The sequence below is a fragment of the Marmota marmota genome, unplaced genomic scaffold, assembly GCF_001458135.2.
Source record: "Marmota marmota marmota unplaced genomic scaffold, marMar, whole genome shotgun sequence".
NCBI lineage: Eukaryota > Metazoa > Chordata > Mammalia > Rodentia > Sciuridae > Marmota > Marmota marmota.
Window position 1 is genome coordinate 19668511 of NW_026000249.1, and position 24272 is coordinate 19692782.

The 24272-nt window shown below is 35.8% G+C and overlaps 1 protein-coding gene across 1 annotated transcript in view; it reads right to left on the bottom strand.

Moving 5' to 3' along the window:
* Dmd (dystrophin) overlaps window positions 1-24272 on the bottom strand; it is a 1737386-nt gene that overhangs the window by 46126 nt on the left and 1666988 nt on the right. Inside the window, exons 61-65 of the mRNA XM_048796385.1 lie at window positions 11966-12102; window positions 11217-11255; window positions 6759-6824; window positions 5589-5654; window positions 2810-2968 (exon numbers count right to left, since the gene is read on the bottom strand). Coding sequence (XP_048652342.1) covers window positions 2810-2968; window positions 5589-5654; window positions 6759-6824; window positions 11217-11255; window positions 11966-12102 — 467 coding nt within the window. The remainder of the gene's footprint in view (window positions 1-2809; window positions 2969-5588; window positions 5655-6758; window positions 6825-11216; window positions 11256-11965; window positions 12103-24272) is intronic.

Consider the following 24272-nt stretch of genomic DNA (forward strand, 5'->3'; position numbering starts at 1 on the left):
GAGGGAGGGAGGGAATCAGACAGGTTGTTTTCAGGAGGGGAGGTCTATAGAGATATTTCTCTGGGACTTGGGAGGAGATATGAATGTGACTAAGTGTTGGGAGAAAGCAAGATACTCATTCTGACCTTTTCCTGAAGATCAAGATAACTTACAGAAAGACCTGCATCAACACAAGATTCTTCATTTTGGAGTTCTAAGTAGCCCTGGTATAATGTTCTCCTTTCTTTCAGAGAACAAATCATCCCATTCTTAGAGAATGATCTTGGATATCTTTCAGAGTAGAGTGGCTGTCACTGTACCACAAGTAGATGAACTGGTTTTTTTCAGGGACATTGGTTCCTTATAAATATTTCCTCAAGATAAGGTACATTCTGGGGAATAAGCCATGATTCTATGTAAATACCATTTACACAGAATTACTCCTCTTTGTTCTCTGATTCAAGGTAGAGTTGGCTATTTTCAGTCAGAAAAGTCTCGATTTGAATTTAGTTCTACCATGGGCTCACTGTGAAATCTGGGGCAATCTATTGGAACCTCTCTGAGTCTGCATTTTCCTCATTTATAGAAAGGAGAAAAGCTCTTCCTTATAGAGCTTTTAGGAAGATTAAATGATTTAAAATATATTAAAGTGATCTGGAAATGAAGGGTTGGGATGTAGCTCAGTGGTAAAGAGTGTGTTTAGTGTTCCCGAGGTCCTGGGTTCAATCACAAGCACACAAAAAAAGCTTTCTGAAAATCATATAATGATATATAAATGATAGTTATCAGTATTCTTTTTTTTTACTAACACTCTTTGACCTGGTTGCCATGGTATGGGGGGAAAGTGTGCTAATGACGTACAAGACAGAGCTCTTGACCAATGAACTAAACAGATCTATTAAACAAGGGCAATAATCACATACTACAAAAATGTACTGACTCCTCAATAACATCAAATTCTCTTTACAATTTTTTCTATTTGATTTTGACCGCTATAATTATTAAAGATTTAACATGAATGAGTACTAATGATTATTCTCAATAAAGTGGAGGAAAATGCTTTATCTATCATGGTCTTTATTCCTGAACAATTTTACAAATAAGACCCAGAATACAGTTATCATTAAAACAAAAAATAATGTATAATATTACCTCCAGGGTGGTACTCATATGATATCCTTGCTGTATTTTTAGGTTTCCACCAAATATTTTCTGAGTACCCACTAAGTATTCATATTGTGCTGGGTACTTACTACAAAGGACATGAAGAGGATCAGGGCACAGTCCTTGCCCTAAAAGCACTCAAGTACCTCATTACAGGGAGGCCCTGATGGTAACTGATAAAAAGGCAAACTGTCAAGGATTTCTCTAAGAAAAGTCCAAAGTGTTCTGGTAATATGAGCAAAAGATAGATTGCATCTACTGCAGAGCCCTAGGAGGGTTCTATGAGGAAAGTTATTGTGAGCAAAGGTGGGACTCCTTTGTTAGAAAGGGCAGTGGAAGGTTGGGGGATAGCAGGTAGGCTGAGAAACAAGCTTGAAAGTGGATGAGAGCAAGATGTAGTCAGAAATAATAGCTACCACAGTATAGCCAGAATGCAGGGAGTACAAAAGAAGATGAAGTTGAAAAAGCAGGTCATGAGAAAATTGTGGAAGGTTTGAATGCCCAGCCGAGAAGCTGGACTTTCTTTCTTTTTTTTTTTTTTCCTCCCAAGATGTAGTCATTTAATAAAGGAAGAATGTCATGATGGGTCTTGATTCTGGAAAAATGTACAAGTAGTCGATATGGAGGAGTTATTGCAGGGGTGGGAAAGAAACTAAAAGGAAGCAAACCAGATAAGGAGCTATGGCCATAGGTCATAACATATTAAGAGATAGAAGGCAGGGAGTGGCAGGAGAAAGAACTGAATGAATGGCAGTTTGCTTTTTCATCTTGAGGTGACATCCTCCCTGAGGGCAGTGGTTCTCAGACATACTGTGTTGCCTTGATTAAGAGGTCTTGGTGCCTTGGGCTAAACCAAAGAGATGAAAGTACTTAAGTGCAACAAATTTGAGCAATTTCTCCTTTAAAGACTTGCCTGGTGGCATTTGCCTGAAGAAGGCACACTGTGAGTTAGAAATGATTATGTGTAAAGGCTTTGTTAACCAGAGGACCTAGGATATAATAAATGTAATACACCAAAGTAAAATAAAATGATTTGCATTATCCTAACACCACACAGTACTCCAGGTTTTTACAACTTTTTCCTCTCTGCAGTCATTGTGAATTTTCTTTTGCCCTTTTCCTCTTCTACAATTTCTGCTATTTTTATATGAACATTTTTTACAGGTGATGGCTGAGAACTGGAATTATCTCTGTAATCGGCTATCATGGTGAACGCAAGTAATGACTTCTGCATTTGATGATGAATAATAAGATGAAATAATCTATTCCCAAATATGACCAAGCCAATGAATCTACTTTCTTAAATGTTTTGAGATAATATGGCCAAACACATGTAAAGATTATATAGTCATAAAATTACATGACCTATTTTTTTCTTAAATTCTATTCTAAAATATAAAATCAAAGCCGAAATACATGCAAAAACCAAGTACCCCATCAGCATTAATCCCTTCACACCTAAAATGATTTCTTAATCATACTATTGCATTCATTTTCTTCTTTCAGATTAAAAAAAAAGACAGAGAATCTGCAAATGGAGCTAAACAGATTATTTTAGCAAACAATTAGACACAGAATAACTCTAAGTGAAGATTCCTGGAGCTTGTCTGTGTGTGCAAGTTTATGCACTCTGCTTACCAATGACAAAGCTAGAAAGAAAACTCACCTGTTTTCTTCCTCAAGATCTGCTAGGATTCTCTCTAGCTCCCCTCTTTCCTCACTCTCTAAGGAAATCAAGATCTGGGCAGGACTACGAGGCTGGCTCAGGGGGGAGTCCTGGTTCAAACTTTGGCAGTAATGCTGGATTAACAAATGTTCATCATCTCTGGAAAATAAAATCAAAGGTTTTGGTTTTTTCCCCCCCTTATTTTGCTTTGGGGGTCAGGGACTTGGGTGTGTATGGAAAATAGAAACATTTATTTGCTATTAACAATAAGATCTTATTTCCTGGTTCTAAAGACATTTAGGTACTATTAAAGTTGTGGTCTACCACCCTACAGATGACAATTCAAAGTGTTTTGGGCTGAATTTTCAGGTGAAATTGATTGGCCTATTTACATGGATAAAGAAAAGGTAGGATTATGGAAATACCAGGACTGTGCATTGACCATTTAGCCAATAGTTAATAAGTATGAGAAGACATAATGGTCATTTCATGCTTTGGTACCAAGCCTGTCAAGATATAATCTGTTTGCTAACCCACACTACTGCTGGTACTGATTAGGGGGAAAAATCCTGTAGCCTTTAAAATAATAGAGTAAATATTTTCTTAAGTGAAAGGCAAGGTAACCAAGAAGCGTTGCTTCAGTGAGCTAATTTTAACTTATGAAAGTCATGGAGGCAGAATGGTAACAATAATTAAGCTCTAGATAAATAACTGTTTCATTCAATTACTGTTTCAACAGAAGCACAAAAATTGAGGGGGAAAATTCATTAAGGCGACTGATTAAAGAAGAAAGAACAACATATTCCTCAGAGTAAGTCTTAAAGGCTAATCTTAGGGGAAACAGAAGTAAAAAGCTATATTTGGGGAGGCATCAGCAACCTTTCCTGGAAAATAGGAACCCTGTAATATCCAGGAGAAATTATTCTCAGAATGCATTGTTTCAAGGTCCTGGAAAGCCAATTTCCTTCAAGTTATAAAAACTTCACTCTGTTCTTAGTGAGAGGCTAATGTTCTTTGTATTCCCTCTCTAAACTTAGTTTTAAGTTGAATAAAAAATCTTATTATTTAGGAGGAAGTCCCCCTGATTTAAATTATTTTGGTCCATCAAGCCAGATAACTGGTGAAGATGTGATGAGTCAACTAAAAATAATTATTTGGTGTTAAAAAGAAACATAAGTGAAATCAACCAATCCATTAAACTACTTCCCCAAACCTGCTCTTAAATACCATTTTTTACCATCCAAAATTGGGTGAAAATGGATTTTTTGTCCTGAATTTCATTTAAAAATAAAAGCAGTTTTACCACCTATCTAATTTATCAGTCCTCTTCCCAAATTCTGAAATTTTATTGTTAGAAGTTCCCATTTTTAATTATAACAGATAGTTGTAATTAAGCCTTTCTTACTATTCTTTTAAGGCAGTCAGTGAATGGCAGCCACTGAACTAATTTGAATGTGTTAGAGTTTCTACTATACAAAATCAGTGAGCCAAAGAGGCAAAACACTATAGTCATTTGATTTGGTTGATTCTTTGGGCATACATTTTCATGTTTAAGAATTTTATATAGGAATCTCATTAATACCTTTTTTCCAAAAGCTAAGAAAGAAACTGCACAGTTATAACTAGAAAAAGGTTGTTTGTTTATGTGGAGGAACTAAGTCATATACAAACTACAGAGTGCTGACTTGATTCTTTATTATTACCTTGATCACCTTAATGTACTAGATGAGATGATTTATTCTCATGTCTTCAATAACTAGCTATATAGTAATGCCACTTTGATACAATTTCCTTAGGCTTAATCCTCATGAAGTCCCTTTTCTCATCTGAGCAAGACTTTGAGTTGCTACACCAGCTATGTATGATAAATTTACCATTCTTCCCTTTGCCTATTCTCCATGACAAGATGGTGAAACAGCCATAACTGGTCAAACACAAAGGACTGTTGCATTTTGACTAGGTTCTCCTCTCTACATTGTTTATTCGGTTGGGAAAGTCTTACTCTTTCCTTCCAATTTGCTTCATAATCTGCTGTCTCTACCTAGGACCCTGGCCAACACTTGTGAGTTCATGGCAATGTCCCTCTGTGCTCCATATTGTGAATATTGTCCCTTGTCTATAATGAAGCCTGTTTCCCTGACATAGCTGTGTTTGCTGATACTTTTAGCATCATTCAATTTCCTTCCTTAAAGTTTGACAGGGTTGACTTATCATCCCACTAACAAACTGAGACCTGAACTTGAATTCCTTCTTCTGGAAATTCTTCACAAGACTGACTCACTTTAGTAACTTCGTGAAAATGCTAAATCACAAAAATCTCCTACTTTGGATTTCTGAAGGAAAATGCCCAACTATCTTACCATATGGGAATAGCAAGATCACATTTCTACTCCCCAGGGGTGGAAAAAATACTACATAGCCATTACTTTAAAATTAGTATCCTATCCTTTTAAATATCTGGAAGTTTGGTAAAAGATTAAGCATTTAGTATAAGTGTTTGGGACTCTTGCAATTGGTAATGATATGGTATTAAATAAGATTCAACAAGAACAGGGCCTATGATTTTTACTACTCTGGAATATTAATAATGCCTGAATCTGAATGAGCTCATTCTGTGCCAGGCTGTTACAGAGTTAAAAGAAAAGCAGTAAATGAATGGCTCTTTGAAAGATCAAATGAATATGATGCTAATTCCTATATCCTATGCTATCCTACCTCTAAATCCCTCCAAGCAATTTCATTGTCAGGAACATTTTGTAAAAAGAGATGGGATACTTACATGCTCTCATTAGGAGAGATGCTATCATTTAGATAAGATCCATTGCTGTTTTCCATTTCTGCTAGCCTGATAAAAAACGTAAAAGCTCATTAAAACTTATGTGACTTCTTAGAATCTATTCAAGACCTAATCGAACATTCCTGAAAACTAAAGGATAAATCATGGCAAGAGGAGAAAGGAATCCTTCAAATTAAAGGATGTGTGTGTTGGCTTAACCATACGAAGCAGTGTGTGGTAGACCACAGCAAGTGAGTAGCTTAACATTTCTGATATAAATTCTAAGGGAAGTTGTATTTCATTGCTGTTTTATTTCCACAGGTCCATCTTCCTTTCACTGAGAACAGATTTTTATTTTCAGAAGAAAAGCTTCCCTAACAACAAATGCACCCCATACCTTACACTACCCTTTGTCTTTTAAGACAATTATGCCTTCCACTGATGACAGACTTATAAAGCTAGTTAATGCTTTTCACGATTGGTAAGCATGTCCAAAGTCAGAATGTTGGTAAAGGATGGATTCACAGTAAGGTCACTAAATGTTCTGCCACCAATTTTTACCTTTAAACTCTTCTTTACCTCAGAGAATGATAAAGTCTTTTGACAACAACAAAAAAAAGTTAATCAAACTCTTACAGATTTCTTTAACAAGCATGAGATATTTTATAATTAATAATTCAGGTTTTCAGTATAAAACTATGTCAAATACAAAGGAGGTGGGATAGAAAGGTCCAAGGGTTAGGAAAATTAATTATTATCTTCTTTATAGTGTATCACATAAAATAAACACAAATGGAAAGCTGACGCTTTCATATTCTCCATATAACATAGTATCTTTTCTTCACAGATTAATGTCTAGTCTAGCAGTTTTCTAAGGAGGTTAGATGATTTGATTTTTACGCCAATTTGGTAAGTGTGTTCAGTATACAAAACATAACAATGCTACCAGAAATGTTTAAAGGCCAGGGTTAGGGAAGATTGTTCTGGACCAACATTCTTGTTGGTTTCCAAAAACAACATGCAGTGGAATGGCATGCACGTTAGAGGGCAAGTTGATTAGTAGAAATTAGGCAAGATGAAGGAAGAAAAGATTTGTTTAAAATTACTATTGGTTAGCTTTCCTTGGTTAGTTACTTCAATCAATATTTGCCTGGCATTCAACTAGTCTCATACCTGCTAGCATAATGTTCAATGCGTGAATGAGTATCATCGTGTGAAAGCTGAGGGGACGAGGCAGGCCTATAAGGCAGAAAATGTGATTAGTCACAGATACCATCCATTAATGGAGAAAAAAACCCACCACACAGTTATGTTAAATACATGGCCTAGAATGCTTTTGTTCTAATTCTACGGATAATATACAGTAAACTGTTTCTGTATCTTAGCATCAAGAATTTAAAATCCAGGTTGGAGAGATGATTTCTCATACTTCTGCTTTCTTTAAAAGCCACAAAGATCAAAAATTTTCTGGAAAGTTTGGTTACAGAAAAGATCTGGGGAGAAAATCTCTATGAAGCATTTTGTCCTCCTAAGCTTGTAGTATCTCATCTCCTATAGTTCTGAAATTGTGTTAAATCACTATGAAATTTAAATTTTTAAACACTTATGACTGAGCCATTTATTAGCTGCCTATTTACGGACTTCAAACTATAGGTTTGCCTAAAACATTTACAGTCAAGCCTTTTAGTCTCAAAGAAGGTACTCCAGTCCAAGACTTCTTAATATTTCCCATAGTACTGTTCTGTGGAATTTTCTACACAAGGAATATATCTGCCAAATTAACAGCAGAAACATATTACTACTTTCTAGAACAAAACAGAATGACCCAAGATTATATTATGATGTTTTAAAAAAGAATTACTAATTCAATAGAATGTGACAATATATGAAATATTTTTATCAGCCATATTCTAAAATACAGATGAGAAACAAGAGGAAAGTTAGCATGAGTAGTCAATATAATTTTTTATAATAAAAAATTTCTACCTTTTCTTAGCTCCATAGGCTAGAATTTTGGTAGGGTTAATATATATTTTTATATTTTTACTATGTGAACTATTAATTTTCCTGGAAATTTTTATATTATCTTTTGGATTAACATTAGGGGTGGGGAAACACCTGTTTTGGGCTTGTGCTTTTTGTTTTAATTGGAATAGAACAAAAGGTCTCTTCCAGTTTTCTCCTGACACAGAATCCAAAAGTCAACAGTAAGGTATTCAGCAAGGGCTCTTCTTGAACCTAAAGCCCAAGCAGCATTCAAGGGCTTGGTGTGAACACTAAGAAGAATATGTTATTTTCCCTTAGGTTAAAAAACAAAAAAGAAGAAAGAAAAAGTAGCTACTTGTAACTAGATTTACATAAGAAGTGTGCCAGAAATTAAAATTTCTTAATGAAGATATATTATCATAAGATAATTACAACACATTACAGCAAATAACTAGGGAACTAGAAGACTTCCCTGAGAGATAAAAGTCTTATTTATGAAATCATTGTTGTCTAGGTCAAGTAAAAAGATGTTTCAATTTTCATGAGGAAACAAAAGGATGACTACCCAACTTAATAGGCAGATCCAAAGATTTCCATGTGAATCCTCACTATATTTTTGGAGAGTCAATCTGCTAATTTTCTAGAGTCCTGGAATAGCCCATTGTCGCAAAATGCTAAGGTTTTGAAATTTTCACTGCAGGTAAAGATAATTTAATACTTGGATTGTTTGACTTATAAGCATTATCTTCTGGAATAGATCAGTCATTCGGTTACTTATTTTTATAAGCTAAAAGGCCACCATCAATGAAAATACATTAGTAGAATTTTCTCTTACAATAGTTTGCTACTGTAGTACTGTACAGAGGAAAGAAAACCCAAGACTTTGGAGTAAAACTATACCAAGAAAAGCAGGCATGTAAATCTGAAGCATATGAATACAGTCTTATAGAGAAAATCTTAGAGCTTTAACTCTTAGCCTCAAGGATAATTGATTCCACATTATTTTTCTTATTAATGTATGTAGCACCTATTGCAGCATGTGTATGCATAGGAACTCATCATAATCAGAAATCTTAAAAAAATACACTAAAAGAGATACGTATTAAACCAGAAAATAAGCCAAAAGGGAGTGCTGGTCAGAGAAGAATCATTTAAAAACCAAGAATTAGTAAAAATTAAAAAAAAAAAAAACACTGAGTCCAGAAATAAAACTAAGTACATAAGCCTTGGAAAACACTTTTGAAGGACAATAATACTACTATTCCCAATTCCTGCCTCCTAAATACAAAACCATATACCAAGAAAGTTTACTTCTTGTTACCATTAATAATTCACTCGGCCAATGGCATCTTACCTATCACTATTTTCTCTTTTGTGAAACCCCCATTGATAAGTTTTCATTCATCTAGATTTCAAAGCAGAATAGCTCAAAGAACATTGTTGGACTGCCCCACTTAATGGATAAATAAAAAAGGCCTAAGCTAGATTTAGTTTAAAATAATATGACAAATACGGGCAAAACCCAAAAGATCTGTATCTCAGGAAACTTTCTAATCTGTGATCCATATTGAATGAATTAAATACATATTGTCATCATCATAAGATCTATTAACATCAAAAAGAATTCTTACAAAATAAAACATTAGGACCTGACTCTTCTGCCTGAATAGGATAGGTTTACAATAGATTTTATACATTATTACTTATAATCCTATGAGTAAAGACTTTAATAAAATTATAGTACTAAAGAAAACACAGACTTCATTCTATTGGGCTTGTTTTCTTTCTCAAAATCAGAATTTCCCACTCTTCTGAAATAACCGAACCAACCTTTTCACAAAAAGATGAATTATGGAGGGTATGTTAATTGTTAGAAAACATGCTTTCATAAGGATGGCATTAATTTTAAAGCACTTCAAAATCTAAGAAGACAAACACACTCTACTTAAAATGTTACTTTTAACTGATTGTCCTGATGTTTTCCTCTTATTAGCTCATGTATAGCTTCTTTTAAAGAAGTGCTTGATACTCTTTCTTATTATTTTTGTGCTACCTCTAGCCATGCATTTAAAAAAAAATAGTACTTCAGCATACTTATCTTTTGGATTTCTTACTTGGTTAAACTGAACTCCAAACAAGGGTAAATATGTTTACTTAGCAGGATCCAATCAAGCTCAGGACTTCAGTATATCAATTTTTAAAAAGTTTCTCATTTATGAAAGATTCTAACTTCTATAAACAGACTACCTGAGTTAAGGAAAACAATTACCAACAGGCCAGGAGCATAACTGAATCTAAATAACTTCCTAAATTGCTAAAGCTCAGGATTTAAGGAAAAATCAGACAATTTGCTACTTATAGCTATTATATCTCAAAATTAAGGGGCACAGTAATACAGTTTTAAAAAAGAAAGGGAAGTAATCTACTTCATTTAGGACAATAAGGACTTAAAATAAACCTCAAGTAATCATTTGCATTTATCAACACAGGGTTTTAAAGAAAAGATCTGGCTTAAACTAATAATGTGGTGGATTAATTTTTAAAAGTCCCAAATAAATAAACTGAACTCTTACACGAGTCCCTCTTCTAATTTGGTCATTTCCCCTATATATGTAATAAAGCTACCTGACCTTAAATGAATATTTTGATAAAACATACTGTGAATTACCAAATATTTGTTATAGAAACACCATAAAATAGCATTTTAAAACAGGTACACTTTGTTTGTTAATGTATAAATCACAGGCCCCCAAAGGAGTTTTCTTTCTTTTTTGAGATGGGTTCTTGCTATATTGCCCAGGCTGGCCTCAAACCCCTGGGCTCAAGCAATCTTCCCATCTCAGCCACCCCAGTAGCTGGGACTATAGGCATGAGCCACCACATCCAGCCCCAAGAGATTTCCAATATTATAACTCTGAGATAAATCAATCATCTCTCAGTATCTAATATTAGTATTATTAATATACACCAGTAGTAATAACAGATTATAGTACATTTTTTCCCACTGTCAATATATAACTGTTTATGAACTGAAGGTAGTTTGGAGAGGAGAGTAAAATGACTTTAGTTTAAAATGTAGAAACCAACGTATATAAAAATTAGTCAAAAGCATAGTATATATAATGATAAAAAGTCCACACACTACACTGAAATTATTCAGCCAAACTCAACACCGTACTCTAAAATTGACCCTTCTGAGTTTTAAAACTCCAATGATGACAGGACCTAAGGAAAGAACCATAACCCTTTTGAAGGCCCTAAAGCACCAAATCTCAAGAAATAGGGCTAAAGAACACTCTTATGTAATCAGGAGGCTCTTCCTTGCTTATGGTTGAGGAAATATATAAACATGTCTCCCAGGAATACACTAAAACTCCAATCCTTTCTCTGATTTTAATTTGAACTCAGGCCAAGATTTCAGCTATTCAGAATTTCAACCAGAGGGGGACCTGAAAATCCTACTCCAATTTTTCTGATCTATGGTAGACGGCACTCTTAGGTCTCATCAAGAGAAGAAACAAAAACCAAAATGAAAGAAAGGAAATTAATATGCCTCTAAACAAAACAGAACCAGAAAAAAAATTCTTTTAAATCAAGCAAGCGAATGTGTCGGTGGTAGCAGCGCCCTTCAGCAAAAGTACTCACGCAGAATCTACTGGCCAGAAGTTGATCAGAGTAACGGGACTGCAAAACAAAAAAATGAGGTGGTGAAGAGAGACACAGGCAAAGTCAGCCACAACAAAAATTACTGAAAGGTCAAAAGAAATAAAATCCAACTAATTAAGTATGAACTATGGAAAGCAACAGCCAAATAAAGGTGGAAAGTGAATTAAAAGAAAAACAAACAGCCGTGTGACTGCCATCAGAGTTACAGGAACAGATAAGGAACAAGTTTAAAAGAGGTGACAACATCATTGGCTTGATCATGAGAATCATTACTACTTACTGTGAAGCAATTTTCGGTGACTAGATTTTCTCTCAAGTAGAAAAAAAGGGACTAGGGATGACCACACATTCAGATACAGAAAGACACACATCTACTGACTTGTGAGGGAGGAAAAATCAAAATGAAATATTGACATCACTCATTTGTAAACAGTCCCATATTTCTTAAAAACCTTGCAAGGCAATTGGTGGCTATTATGTGTTTGGTTTTTTTTTTTTTTTTCCTTTCCCCTGTGAGATAAAGTTTAACTTGCGGAAATGGTAATTGTTGGGAGACATAAGAAAATGATGATTGAACATCAACTTGTTTTTTCTCTTTTCAGCTACAGTAAATCTGAAGAGAGAAACAGAAGAGACTGTTTGCATTTGGGAGTGAAGGAGGGAATTTGGCTGACAGGAGCTCAGATATACATCAAATGACAGTCTGTTTTGCTTTGGCCACTACTCACGTTTCCATGTTGTCCCCCTCTAAGACAGTCTGCACTGGGAGGTAGCCCATTCGGGGATGCTTCGCAAAATACCTTTTGGTTCGAAATTTGTTTTTTAGTACCTTGGCAAAGTCACGGACATCTTCTCCTGATGTAGTCTAAAAGGGAAATCATGGTGAGATCAGATTTAGGAGAGTATGATTTCACAACAAATGACCACTCCAATCTTTAGCTTCAAGGCTCTTGTTTTGTGGAACCAGACAAATGCAGCTTTGAAACCAGGCCTGAAATTTACTAAGATGTGGGAGTTATTCTCTGAAGCACTGATCATCTGTAAAATGGTTCAATAATACTTCCACAAGTTATTATGAAAAATAAATGAAGTATATAAGCTATGAGGTTATTTGATGAATGATAGTTTATAAGTTTTACCACACTTTATTGTATTTAAGAAACTAGTCCATAGAAAATCATTCTTCACCCACAAAATATCAGGCTATTCATGGCATGGTGCCTTCTCCATCATTGACTACCTTTGTTAAGAGAAATAATAGAAAGATAATTAAATACCTGGGAGGATCATTCTGATGATGGAAGAAAGACATGTTCTAAAGGAGATGTGTTCAAGAGCCACCTGTGGATCTTGCTAAAATGCAAGTTTTAATTTAGGACATAAAGAGATAAAGCTAGAGGATTTGCATTTCTAATAAACTCCAGATAAAGTATGGCAGACAGACCATTTGAATAGCATGCATCTAGAGTTCACATAAGATTTGTGTCCAACTCTGTCTGGCCATGAAGCCTCTGTCCTTGCCACTCCACAAGTGGTTTATCAAAGTTCTACTAGCCACTGAATGTTTTCCTAAAACGTAATCTTAGGAGAAGTCTCTATTTCTCACTTATAAAACTTTGGGCAAACTAACCTCAGGATCTCAGAGTCCTTATCTGTAAAAGCGGAGTAAAAATAATAATACCTATGCTACACAAGGTAGCATGTAAACATTTAAAGTTTTAAGTATATAAAACATTTAAAGGATTACTTATTCCTATATCACAAAGATAAAATATGAGCAACAGTGATTGAAAGCACTAGGTTATGAATTGTGAGGAACCTGCATACCACCCCCAATACTCAACATGTCCCTTGGCCATAAGACCTCTATATATAACCTTTAGGATTCTGAAAAAGAAATGTGAAACATCTTCCCTACAATCATGGCAACTATTTATTCATTCAACAATATTTACTGAACACCTATGTTCCATGTGTGCAAGAAAAAGGGTAATCTGAGCCACTTTAGCTGGGGAACTTATAAATCACAGCATTAAACATGATCTGCAGAATGGGATGTGGATCAGTGGTACAGTGCTTGACTGGCATGCATGAGTCCATGGGGTCAATCCCCAACACCACAAAAACAGAACAAAACAAAACAAAAACACAGACACATATACAATCTATGATTTTATACAAAACTGAAATACAGCCAGTCTCGGTGGAACACACCTATAATCCCAGTGGCTCAGAAGGCTGAGGCAGGAGGATTATAAGTTCAAAGCCAGCTTCTGCAACTTAGTGTGACTCCATCTCAAAAATAAAAAAAAATAAAAATAAAAAGGGCTAGGGACAGGGCTCAGTGGTTAAGCACACCTGGGTTCAATCCCCAATACAAAAAAAAAAAANTATTAGCCCAAAGAAAAATGCAAGTGTTTATTGATAAAATTTCAAAGGAGGGGAAAGAAAAACAACAACTCAGAACTATTGATTTTTTTTTCCTAGAGGATCCACTTCTCAGAGAATCATAATGAGGGGCTTTAAAATTTCATCAGGTTCCAAAGCCTCATATTTTACAGACAAGAAAACAGAGATGTAGATCAGAGAACTCACTTTTCAAAGGCTCTCCAACTAACTGACAGCAAAGCTGATACTAGAATCAGAACCTCCTGGCCTGATTAGAATACTACTTGGCATAGTACAATTTCCCATGGTGCCCTATTGTTTGTCTATTTCTTTCTTTTAAAGCCTAAATATAATAAATACCATCCATCCAGAACACTTCAAAATACATTTACCAATCATTGGGCTTATACATTATTGTAGGAATTCATTTTAATTATACTTTAATTATATTTTTAACCCCACAAAACTATCTTAATTCTTTAAATTGTTAGATGTTAGATAATATTATTTACTTTTTTTTCCTGCTTTAACCTCAAATCTTCCCTCTGAGATCAGTTTGTCCCAAGTATATCCTTAGGTTAGATGTCTATTAATGATGAATTTCCCAAGTCTTGGATATCTTAAAATACCTCTCTTTTTCTGAAATCCATATTCTTGATAGCTATCAAGAATCACTGAGTATAGAATTCTTAACTGAAAGACTTCAGGGTTTTGTTTGTTGTTATTTTAGTATAAGGAAATATTAGTCCACTTGCATCTTATCAGTAGTAGAGCTGATAGTTGCTCCTTTGAAGGTAATCTATCCTTTTCCTGTGTTGTGTTTCTATGGTTTTATTTATACTGGTTTAAGATTCACTGGGCTTCATAAACATGTGCTCAGAGTCTTGATCAGCTCTGGAATCTTCTCAGTCATGATCTCAACAAACAGTGCCTCTTCTCTGTTCCTACTCTATTCTGCTTAAAGGATTGGATAAATGTTCGACTTTCTCAATCTCCATTTTTCTGAACAGGACTTCCCTAGCTTTTCCCTTTTTGTAATCCTTTGCATTCATTCCTAAGAATTCCTTCTATCCAGTTGTCTGATTGAATATTCATTTCTCTCCTCGACTGCATCAAATCTGCTTAAACAGTTTAAAATTTTAGATACTATATTTCTTTTTCTTCTCTATTTATTTTTTGAGGTGTTACAGATGGAACCCAGGGCTTTGCACATGCTGGTGTTGGGCAAGTGCCCTACTACTGAATCACATTCCCAACCCTCTATTTGGTCAGGTTTTTTTTTTTTTTTTCTTTTTCTTTTTCTTTTGAGCGGGGAACAGCAGGAGTACTGCTGATTGAACCCCGCAGTTTTAATTTTTTTTTTTTTAATTTTGAGACAGGGTCTTGCTAAGTTGCTTAGGGCCTCAATAAGTTTCTGAAGCTGGCTTTGAACTTGCAATCCTCCTGCCTCGGTTTCCCCAGTTGCTAGGATTACAGGCATGCACCACTGCATTGGGCTTTATTTTGTCATTTTAAAAATATTTTTAAAGTGTTTAAATTGTTGATGGACCTTTAGTTTATTTATTAATTAATTTATATGTAGTGCTGAGAATTGAGCCCAGTGCCTCACACATGCTAGGTAAGCGCTTTACCACTGGGTCACAACCCCAGCCCTATTTTGTCATTTTTTAAAATATTTTTTTAGTTATAGATGGACACAATACCTTTATTTTATTTGTTTATTTATTTTTACATGGTGCCAGGGATTGAACCCAGTGCCGCAGACATGCTAGGCAAGCATTCTACCACTGAACCAAAACCCCAGCCCCTATTTTGTCATTTTTAAGGTCATTCCCAAGGTTGTACTTTCCTGCCAATATTTTTCAATATTGTCTTTCATTTTTGTAACAGCATAAAGAGTTTTTTGAAAAATAATCTAATAACTCTCAAATATTAATTTATTATGGGTCTGCTTCGGCAGTCTGCTGTTTCTGCTGTTGCCACTCACCTTAATTTCTTATGTATTTAACTGCTTATTTTTTTCCCTGTGTACTACAATGACCTTAAAAATATTTTCTGTTGATACTCTGAACCCTGGAATGGAAATAAATACCTTTTCCATAGACAATTTTTCATTTGCTTTTGCCAAGAACTGAGGGGCAATGATTATTCCAAAACCAATTTAAACTGAATATATGACATGGCATCCTTGGTATCATATAAGTAATGAGTATTGGAACTGAAAAAAACAAGTTGCTTCTCTTGGAATGTGGCTTGTTAATAAATGATCTATCCACATCTCACACAGAAAGGCAGGAAGGAGGGTTTAGACTGACAACACTGACCACTTCACCAGCAGTCCAGTCATTACCCTTAATTAAAAATTTAATAACATTCTAATGAGATGTTTAACTTTGGATTTCCTAACTGCAAAATGGTATCAATTCAAACTACTGATCAAAAGCATCTGTTGAGCACTTTTCTATGGGTAGAGTACCATCACAGAGATACTTTGTAGAAAAATGTTTTTTAAAAAGGAATTATACAGCCAGGAATGGTGGCACACACCTGTAATCCCAGCAATTAGTGAGACTGAGACAGGTGGATTGCTAGTTCAAAGCCAGCCTCAGCAACAGCAAGGTGCTAAGCAACTCAGTGAGACCCTGTCTCCAAATAAAATACAAAATAGGGCTGGAGATGTGTCCCAGTGGTTGAGTGCCTCTGAGTTCAATTCCTTGCATGCCCCCCCCAAAAAAAAGGAATTATACAAAATATAAAGATGAAAGGGTGCAAGTCAATTCCTTCTTTTGGGATGGTGCTGCAGAGCTATGAGGTCTCCAGCATTCATCTAAACTCTTCCCAATGCCAGTGTATTCCTACAGCCACTATGTAAATACCACCCAGGTGAGAGAGCATATGTCCTTCAAGGGTAATCTTGAACATCTGTAAGGGATCCCTGTCCAAAGTTCTTTACCCTGCAATGAAATGGAATGATAGGAACAGAAGATTCAGAGTCAAACCACGAGAGTTCAAGCCCCAGCTTTGCCATTCACTGGTTCTGTGACCTTGGTAAGACAACTTTCTCAGTCTTAATTTCTATTATGAAATGGAAATATTAATAGTGCCTACCTCATAGGGATGTTTTAAGATGAATGAGTTAACAAATGAAAGGCACTTGGAAGAGTGTCCAGCACATAGAAAGAATCATGCCTGCTATGATCATCATCATTATTATTACCCATCTGATCAGAAACTCAGAAGTTCTCAGCCTTCATGCGGTCCTTTAAATATTTTACCATAGCTGTCATATCTGTCCATGCCTCTTCATCTCTATTCCTTTCATTTCTGCCTTGTATGACATGGCTCAGTTTGCCATTGTCCTTTAGAAAACTATTCTCCAAATACGATCTTCTGGGAATGGTACCTCCATTTCTCTGGACACCATAATGGATTACATTTATTTGTTCTGGTCTATAGGTTCACATAAGGTTTCTGTTCAACTAAAATCTCTGGGTCAATGTTGCCTAGTACATCCAGCAGATCAATCATCCAGCAAAATGCTTCATGAAAAGAAGGTCAAATTAATTAAGGAAACATTGCACATTATATCTGCCTCTTAAAATTCTTAATGCATGTTAACATATTAAAAGCTAAGAAGGTCGCCAGTGAAAAAACACGTTAAACTTTGTTTGACCTCAGAATTTCCCCACTTATTATTCACTGATCCCAAGACCTTTATCTTTTTTTAACTGATAAGGTCTGTGAACATCAAAAGGTATTAAGGCCCTGCTGGGCATTATGGGAAATGCTGTTTGGGGCTGTTTCTGGCTGTTTTCCACGATTCCTCCACTCTGTACTTGTTCATTTGGGATTTGTTTCCTTTCACTTCTGTCAAGGACTTTCCTCTTAGTCTGAGCCCAATGTAAAATCTCATCAGTATCTTTGAGAATCCTAACTCTTTTAGCCAAGGAATTAGCCATTATTCCCAACTTTGGCTCATTTTTTTCCATTTGAAAATAAGTTAAGTTTTTGTATCAAACAGTCCTGGTGAAAATATCTTACAGGCCAAGGACAAACATGAACTGCAACGCTTATAGCCTACACCAAATCAACAACATGATTCTGTCCTCTCGACAGCTGAACTGTGACCCTTCCAGTAATATTATCTAGTCTTTGTTGCACAAATTTCCCCATCCTGTAGACAAAGACAGAGTGAAAGACTTTGTCAAAAGAATTGCAAGTGCTCAGCTACAATATGTCCTATAACAATCTCCTGCTCCACTGGTCTAACAAAATAACCCTTTCTAGCCAGCCAGGAGACAAACCATTATAGAAAGGCAGTAAATTGAAAAGCATTACTAATTCATGCCTATTTAAAATATGAGTTTATTGGCACTTAATCAGAATGTATATTTTTTTCTGACTTATGTTTAAAGGGTAGATTGTTTAATGATGCATTCAATGACATGCCGCAGGGCAAAAATTCATACTTAACACAGAAAGTGTAAAAATATCACAACATTTCTTTTTATTTGAAAAGATAGGGAGAAAACTGAGCATGAGTCAGCAGCAAACATAGGTATAAAAATAAAAGAGAGGTTGGGGTGGAGCTCAGTGGTAGAGGGCATGCTTAGCATGCATGAGGCCATGGGTTCGATCCCCAGCACTGCAAAAAAATAATAATAAATAAAATAAACTTAAACACCATGTCTATAATGTACAACTAAAAGTACAGAAAGTATAGTGTGAGAAAATTATCTCATCACCTTCACTACTGTTTAGATCCTTCATAGAAAACAGTGTCTAATTCTGAGGGCTCCAACTGACCCAGAACTTACAGGAGGCTTGGCAGAAAGGCACAATGATAATTAAAGGGTTTGAAAGACCCGAGGACAGCTTAAGGGAATTGGGATTATTTAGTCATGGAAAGAAAGAGAGAGAGAGAGAGAGAGAGAGAGAGAGAGAGAGAGAGAGAGAGAGAGAGAGAGAATATGAGCAAGAAATAGTAGCTGAAGGGGCGATTTAATAACAGTTTTCAATTATGTGAATGGCTCTTGCATAGGGGCCTGTGACCAGCTGTTTGATCCCTCCACTGAGGACAGAACAAGAAGAAACAGGCTTAAGCAGCATGAAGAATTTAGGCTGTAACTCATACGGAAGAATTTCCTGATGCTGAAAGTTGTTAAAGCATTAGTGTGAATTACCAAGGGAAGCTGTAGAATGTTCTCCTCTTTCAAAATACTATAGATTCTCTGGTGCTTAAAGGTTGGAAATTCTCAAGTTTCTTTCCAGGCCCTGAGATGCAAGATCCATCATTTTGGCTCTTTTAAAACTGCTTGCCTATGCTAACTGACAGCACTGAGGACAAGATATGGGGATTCGCATTCTCATTCTGTTTCGATCTTTCATTTTTACAACAAACCATTCTGTATCTGAGTGGTATGTTCCCTCTCCTTTTGTCTGGCAATAAAGAAAAAAGGAATTAAAAACCAGGCAAGCTCCCATAAAGATCTAACAGAACTAGAACTAAAATCCAACATTACATTTTCATCATTCTACAAAAATAAGAATAGATAGGAACAGCAGCAAGTTGTTGAAGTTGAAAGAAAAAACCAAGTATGATGGCATTCATTGGATGGAAATAATCCTTGTCAATGCCCTTCTTTGTTGACATACATACAAGTCCTCAAATAAATTCTCTTTATATCAAGGATAACCTTGCCCTTAAATCTAAATGCCTGTTTCAAGAAATCTAAGCAAAATCTCTTAGAAAGGCCAATCAGCCCCAGGTCTGGTTTTATTTTCATTTTGTTTTGGCAACCCCTCCTTCTTCTTCTTCCATGACATGCAAACATATCTCAGTTCCTTCCACTGTGATGGCCACAATGTGGAAGTATCTTGGGTTTCCTTCCTCTCTTTGGCTGTTGGTCTTGACCTATGAGAACCATCCATAGCATGAAGGTTAGGGGAAGGAATCAGTTGTCATTACTATTGCTCTGTTATGGCAGGTTGGTGGGCGGCTTTATACAAATATCATCTTTATGCAAATGTAACCAAGTACAAAGATATTTAAATACCAACATTGAAAATGTCTAGTATGTTACCAATATAATATAAATGCAAGAACATTAAATGGCAAGTTTAAGAGATTTGCTGGATACTGAGGGGCCAAGAGGTCAACCTGAATACTCCTCCATCTCTTAGAATAACAATATCAATTTATGGCTCCAAAACAAATGCAGTTGAAAGATTTCTCAGCAAGCCCCACACCCCAGCAGTCAAAAACACCCATCATTTTTTTCCCTTTTTTTAAATACTAGGTATTGAACCTAGGGTAGCTCTGCCACTGATCTACATCCCCGTCCATTTTTTACACTTTTTATTTTGAGACAGGGTAACCGTAAATTGCTCAGAGTCTAAGCTGCCAAGGCTGGCCTCAAACTTGTGATCCTCCTGCTTCAGCCTCCCAAGTTGCTAGGATTATTGGCCTGTATGACCACGCCCAGTTATACATCATAAAATTTACACTGAGGACCTCAAAAGGAATATCACAGACAGGCAAGCCAGTAGTTCTCAATCAGGGATGATACTGTACCCAAGATGGCATGTGCCAATGTGTGGAAACATTTTGGGCTGTCATAACTTGGGACAGAAGGAGGTTCTATTAGCATTTAGCAGACAGACTCTAGGATCCTGCTAAACATCCCACAATATACAGGCCAGCTGCCCCCAACAGGCAGACAAGGTTGAGGTCAGCCTGAGCAACTTGGTAAGACTCTGTCTCTAAATAAAAAGAACTAAGGATCTAGTTCAGTGGTAAAGTGCTCCTAGAGTCAATTTCCAATCCTCCCTACCCCCTCCAAAGGCTCAACTTGGAAGTCACAGGGAAACATGCTAAGTAATGTAATACCTCTTGTAACAGAGCTCTTAAGATACAGGAAACAATCTTGTACATAAGAATGTAGACACTGATTTGATCTTAAGTTGCTTATCAAATAGACAACTCTATGAATGTCTTCCCGGCTCAATAGTGCCAGAAATTTATTTCTTCAATTGCATCAAATAATTATCCCAAGCAAAGTAAGGCAGATCAGCTAGTCCAAGAACATGTGTGCATGTGTGTGTGTGTATGTGTGTGTGTGTGTGTGTGTGTGTGTGAGAGAGAGAGAGAGAGAGAGAGAGAGAGAGAATGAATGTAGGTTTTAATTTTTATTTAGTAAAGTTTCTGCCCATTTAAAGAAAAGATAATGACTAAATATATGGATCCTGAATGCATACATATGCATGAATAGAATTTCCAAACATTCTTATTGACAGAAAAGGACAGATTTACAGAAAACACTGGGGGAGAACCACAGATTTTTTAAAAGGTTATTCCTCCTTCCTGGCCATGTTCATTTGCAATTTTCACTAGTAAAATGTTCCTTTCATTAATCCAAATAATCTTTTCAACATCACTGCCATTGTTAATAGGTAATGGCATAAATTGCCGACAACTCAACTTTTCTGGCCCTGATTCGAAAAAGCCCCAGTATTTGGAAAGATTTGCTGAATTTAAATTGATTAAAACTGTTTTGTGAATTACAATCTGTACACAAAGATTTGAAACTACAAGGAAGATGGCTAGTCAGGGTCAAACAGTATAGGACAGGCAGTTCCTGACTGTTCCCTGAGCTGTTATCACAATTTCTTTAACAACCTCTAAATCTACCAAGGGCATCAGTGGAATATTTTACAAAAGAGAGAAGTCTACACTAGCAATGAACATAAAAGGCGGAACAAGAACAAGTTGTAAAGAATACTAATGACCCTTCTTCCAAACAATACCAATTTTTATGAAAATCAAATGAGTGATAAAAATTTCTATAAAAATCTATACAAAACCTGTATGTAACCAATAAAACAGGAGGAAGGTGACATTTTGATCCTCCTAGACATAGATACTTTGTTTTACCTTTGAGTTGCAGAGAAAACTAGTGTAGGACCACAAGGGATCATTTCTGTGACGGTCTACACATTTTAAAAAATATATATATATCTTGTTCTTAGTGTATGCTACCTCTGTTCAGAGAACAATCTGTCTCATGGGAAAGGCTACATTCTTATGTACAAGATTGTTTCCTATATCTTAAAAGCTCTGTTACAAGAGGTATTACTAAGAAGATCAGGTAAGACTTTGCTGATAATGGCCAAGCTTTGATATAAGCATAGTAATCCATTAGCCTTTTTGCCTTTATAACATTTAGCATATAATCAAAGAAACTTGGGGATAAGTAAGTCCTGAGATAATCTGTTTTAACTTTATGTTGCAGATGAGAAAAGGCCCCAAGAGGTTAAGGAAATTGCTCGAGATTATCTCTTATTTTTATACTCAAATATGGATGCTTAAAGTAGTATTAAAAAGGGAGGACAAAAGTGATTTCCTAAGGGATCATGCAGGCTAATCTCCAAAATCTTTTGAATCCTTTGAGTCCTTAATTTGTTTCAGCATCCTAGAGTCTCTGATATCTAAGCAGGGCCTACTTAAGACAATGCCCAGGTACTAAACTTAAATTGAATTCTATGCTCATCTACCAAGAACCATGTGAGGGTAAAAGTGAATATCCCCAAACACTGATAAACATGTACTCATATCTTCTCTGATGACCTCCTTTCTCCCTTCTTTTTTGGCATTACAGGTCATTTGTTCCATTAGATGCTATGGCATATATGAGCCACATAGAGTGACAGGTGTAGGTCAATATATACTGAAGTAACAAAAAAGGAAAAACAACAAAAACCTATGAGCTTCTCAATCCTCTTTTAGTACAGTTCATATTATATGTTTTGGTCACCTCAACTTGTTCTTCCCAAGGAGTTGGTTAATATGGAAATATATTCATTAGATATATGTTTATGCTTCTATGGGGAGAAATAACTATCAATTCTATGGATTGCCATTTTAAGCTATGCCAATGCCAAAGGCAATTCCATCAGGAGAAGCATCGTTCTCTGTATATCTGAAATCACCTTGAATGGCCACAGTGATACTTCAGAAAAGATGGGGGAGAAGTGGGAGCTTTTCTTCACAGAAGGAAACCAGCTAATACATTCAGAAAGAATGGTAGAATTAATGGAACTATCCAGCAGACACCACCTTAACATTGTTTAGTGTTACCAATTGATAAGAATAAAGTGTTATTTTGTCCCTCCAGATGGGATGCAGTAGAAGGTTTGCAGCATCACCTTTATGGTCCTCTTGCAAAAATAATTTTTTTAACCTAAATCTAATCATAAGGAAGCAATCAGAAAATTCCATGAAACAAAGAAATATAAAAAAGAAAAATGCCAGGTGACTCAAGATTCAAGTACAGGGACATAGAAAGCAAATGCAAGACAACACCTTGGACTGGATCCTGGAAGAAAAGAGCAAGCTATAAAGACTATTCTTATAGTATTAGTAAATTGATGCTAAATTGGTATGTGATGGAGGCATAGCAATTATGTAGGAGAACATCCCTTAAGAAAAGGATATATTGTTGCATCAGGTGAAGTGGTGCATACCTATAATCCCAGGGGCTCAGGAGGCTGAGGCAGGAGATTTATGAGTTCAAAGCCAGCCTCAGCAACTTAGTGACGCCCTAAGCAACTTAGCCAGACCCTGTCTCAAAATAAAAACTAAAATGGGCTGAGGATGTGGCCTCAGTAGTTAAGCACCTCTGGGTTCAATCTTGGGTATAAATAAATAAATAAATAAATAAATAAATAAATAAATAAATGTGTTCTATACACATATAGACATACATGTGGAAAGAACTGGGAGGGTGGATACAGTGAATAGGTCAAAAAAGTTAACCTTAGTTCATACCAATATACTGAATATATGGGTGTTCATTATACTATTTTTTCAATTCTTCTTTTTGCTTGAAATGTTTCCAAATTAAACTACTAACTAGAAACCACTGTTTCTCTCATGTCAGTCCTTCATAGTGGAGGGCAAGGAAGGAGGATGGGTAAGAGTGAAGAGGAAGAGGAAAGAGTATTAATGTCGCTGGTATAAAATGTGAAAAGCTCCTCAGGATTGGTTTTCTCAAAAAACACAAACCTAACATTAAAATTGATTTCCTCTGTGCCCTTCCCCTGGTTTCTAAATCATCCTCTCATAACCATCCAGACATGTTTTTCTGAGATCCTAAATGTGAATCCTAACCAGGAAAATGTTAAAGAATTCCCACATCTACAGATTTTTTTTCTTGTTTAAAGTAAGGATTGAGAGGTCAAAAGTTGTCTTTGTAGAAAAGAAGTAAAAGGCTTCCCATAACTGCTGTCTTGGATAAAAAATCAAGTATTTTATTTAAAGTTCTAAGATAATGAATGGGTTGGAGGCCAGCAGACATTGCTCTAAATATTAATCAGGACTCTGAATCACCCATTAAAGATAAAATCAGCCCAAACAATAACACATGGTGATTATCCACTCTTCATTTACATGTTCAAGGACAACTGTCCTGAACTCAGGCTTCCCACTCCATCTGACTAATAAACCAATTAACACACTGGCCCTAGGGGACACAAGCACAATTTTAAGTCTATGCAAATCACTCAGTATATTCAATATTATTATTATGTTAGAAGAGTTTTATATATACATAGCAAAATAAATCTATAGATATCATGGAATATACTTTC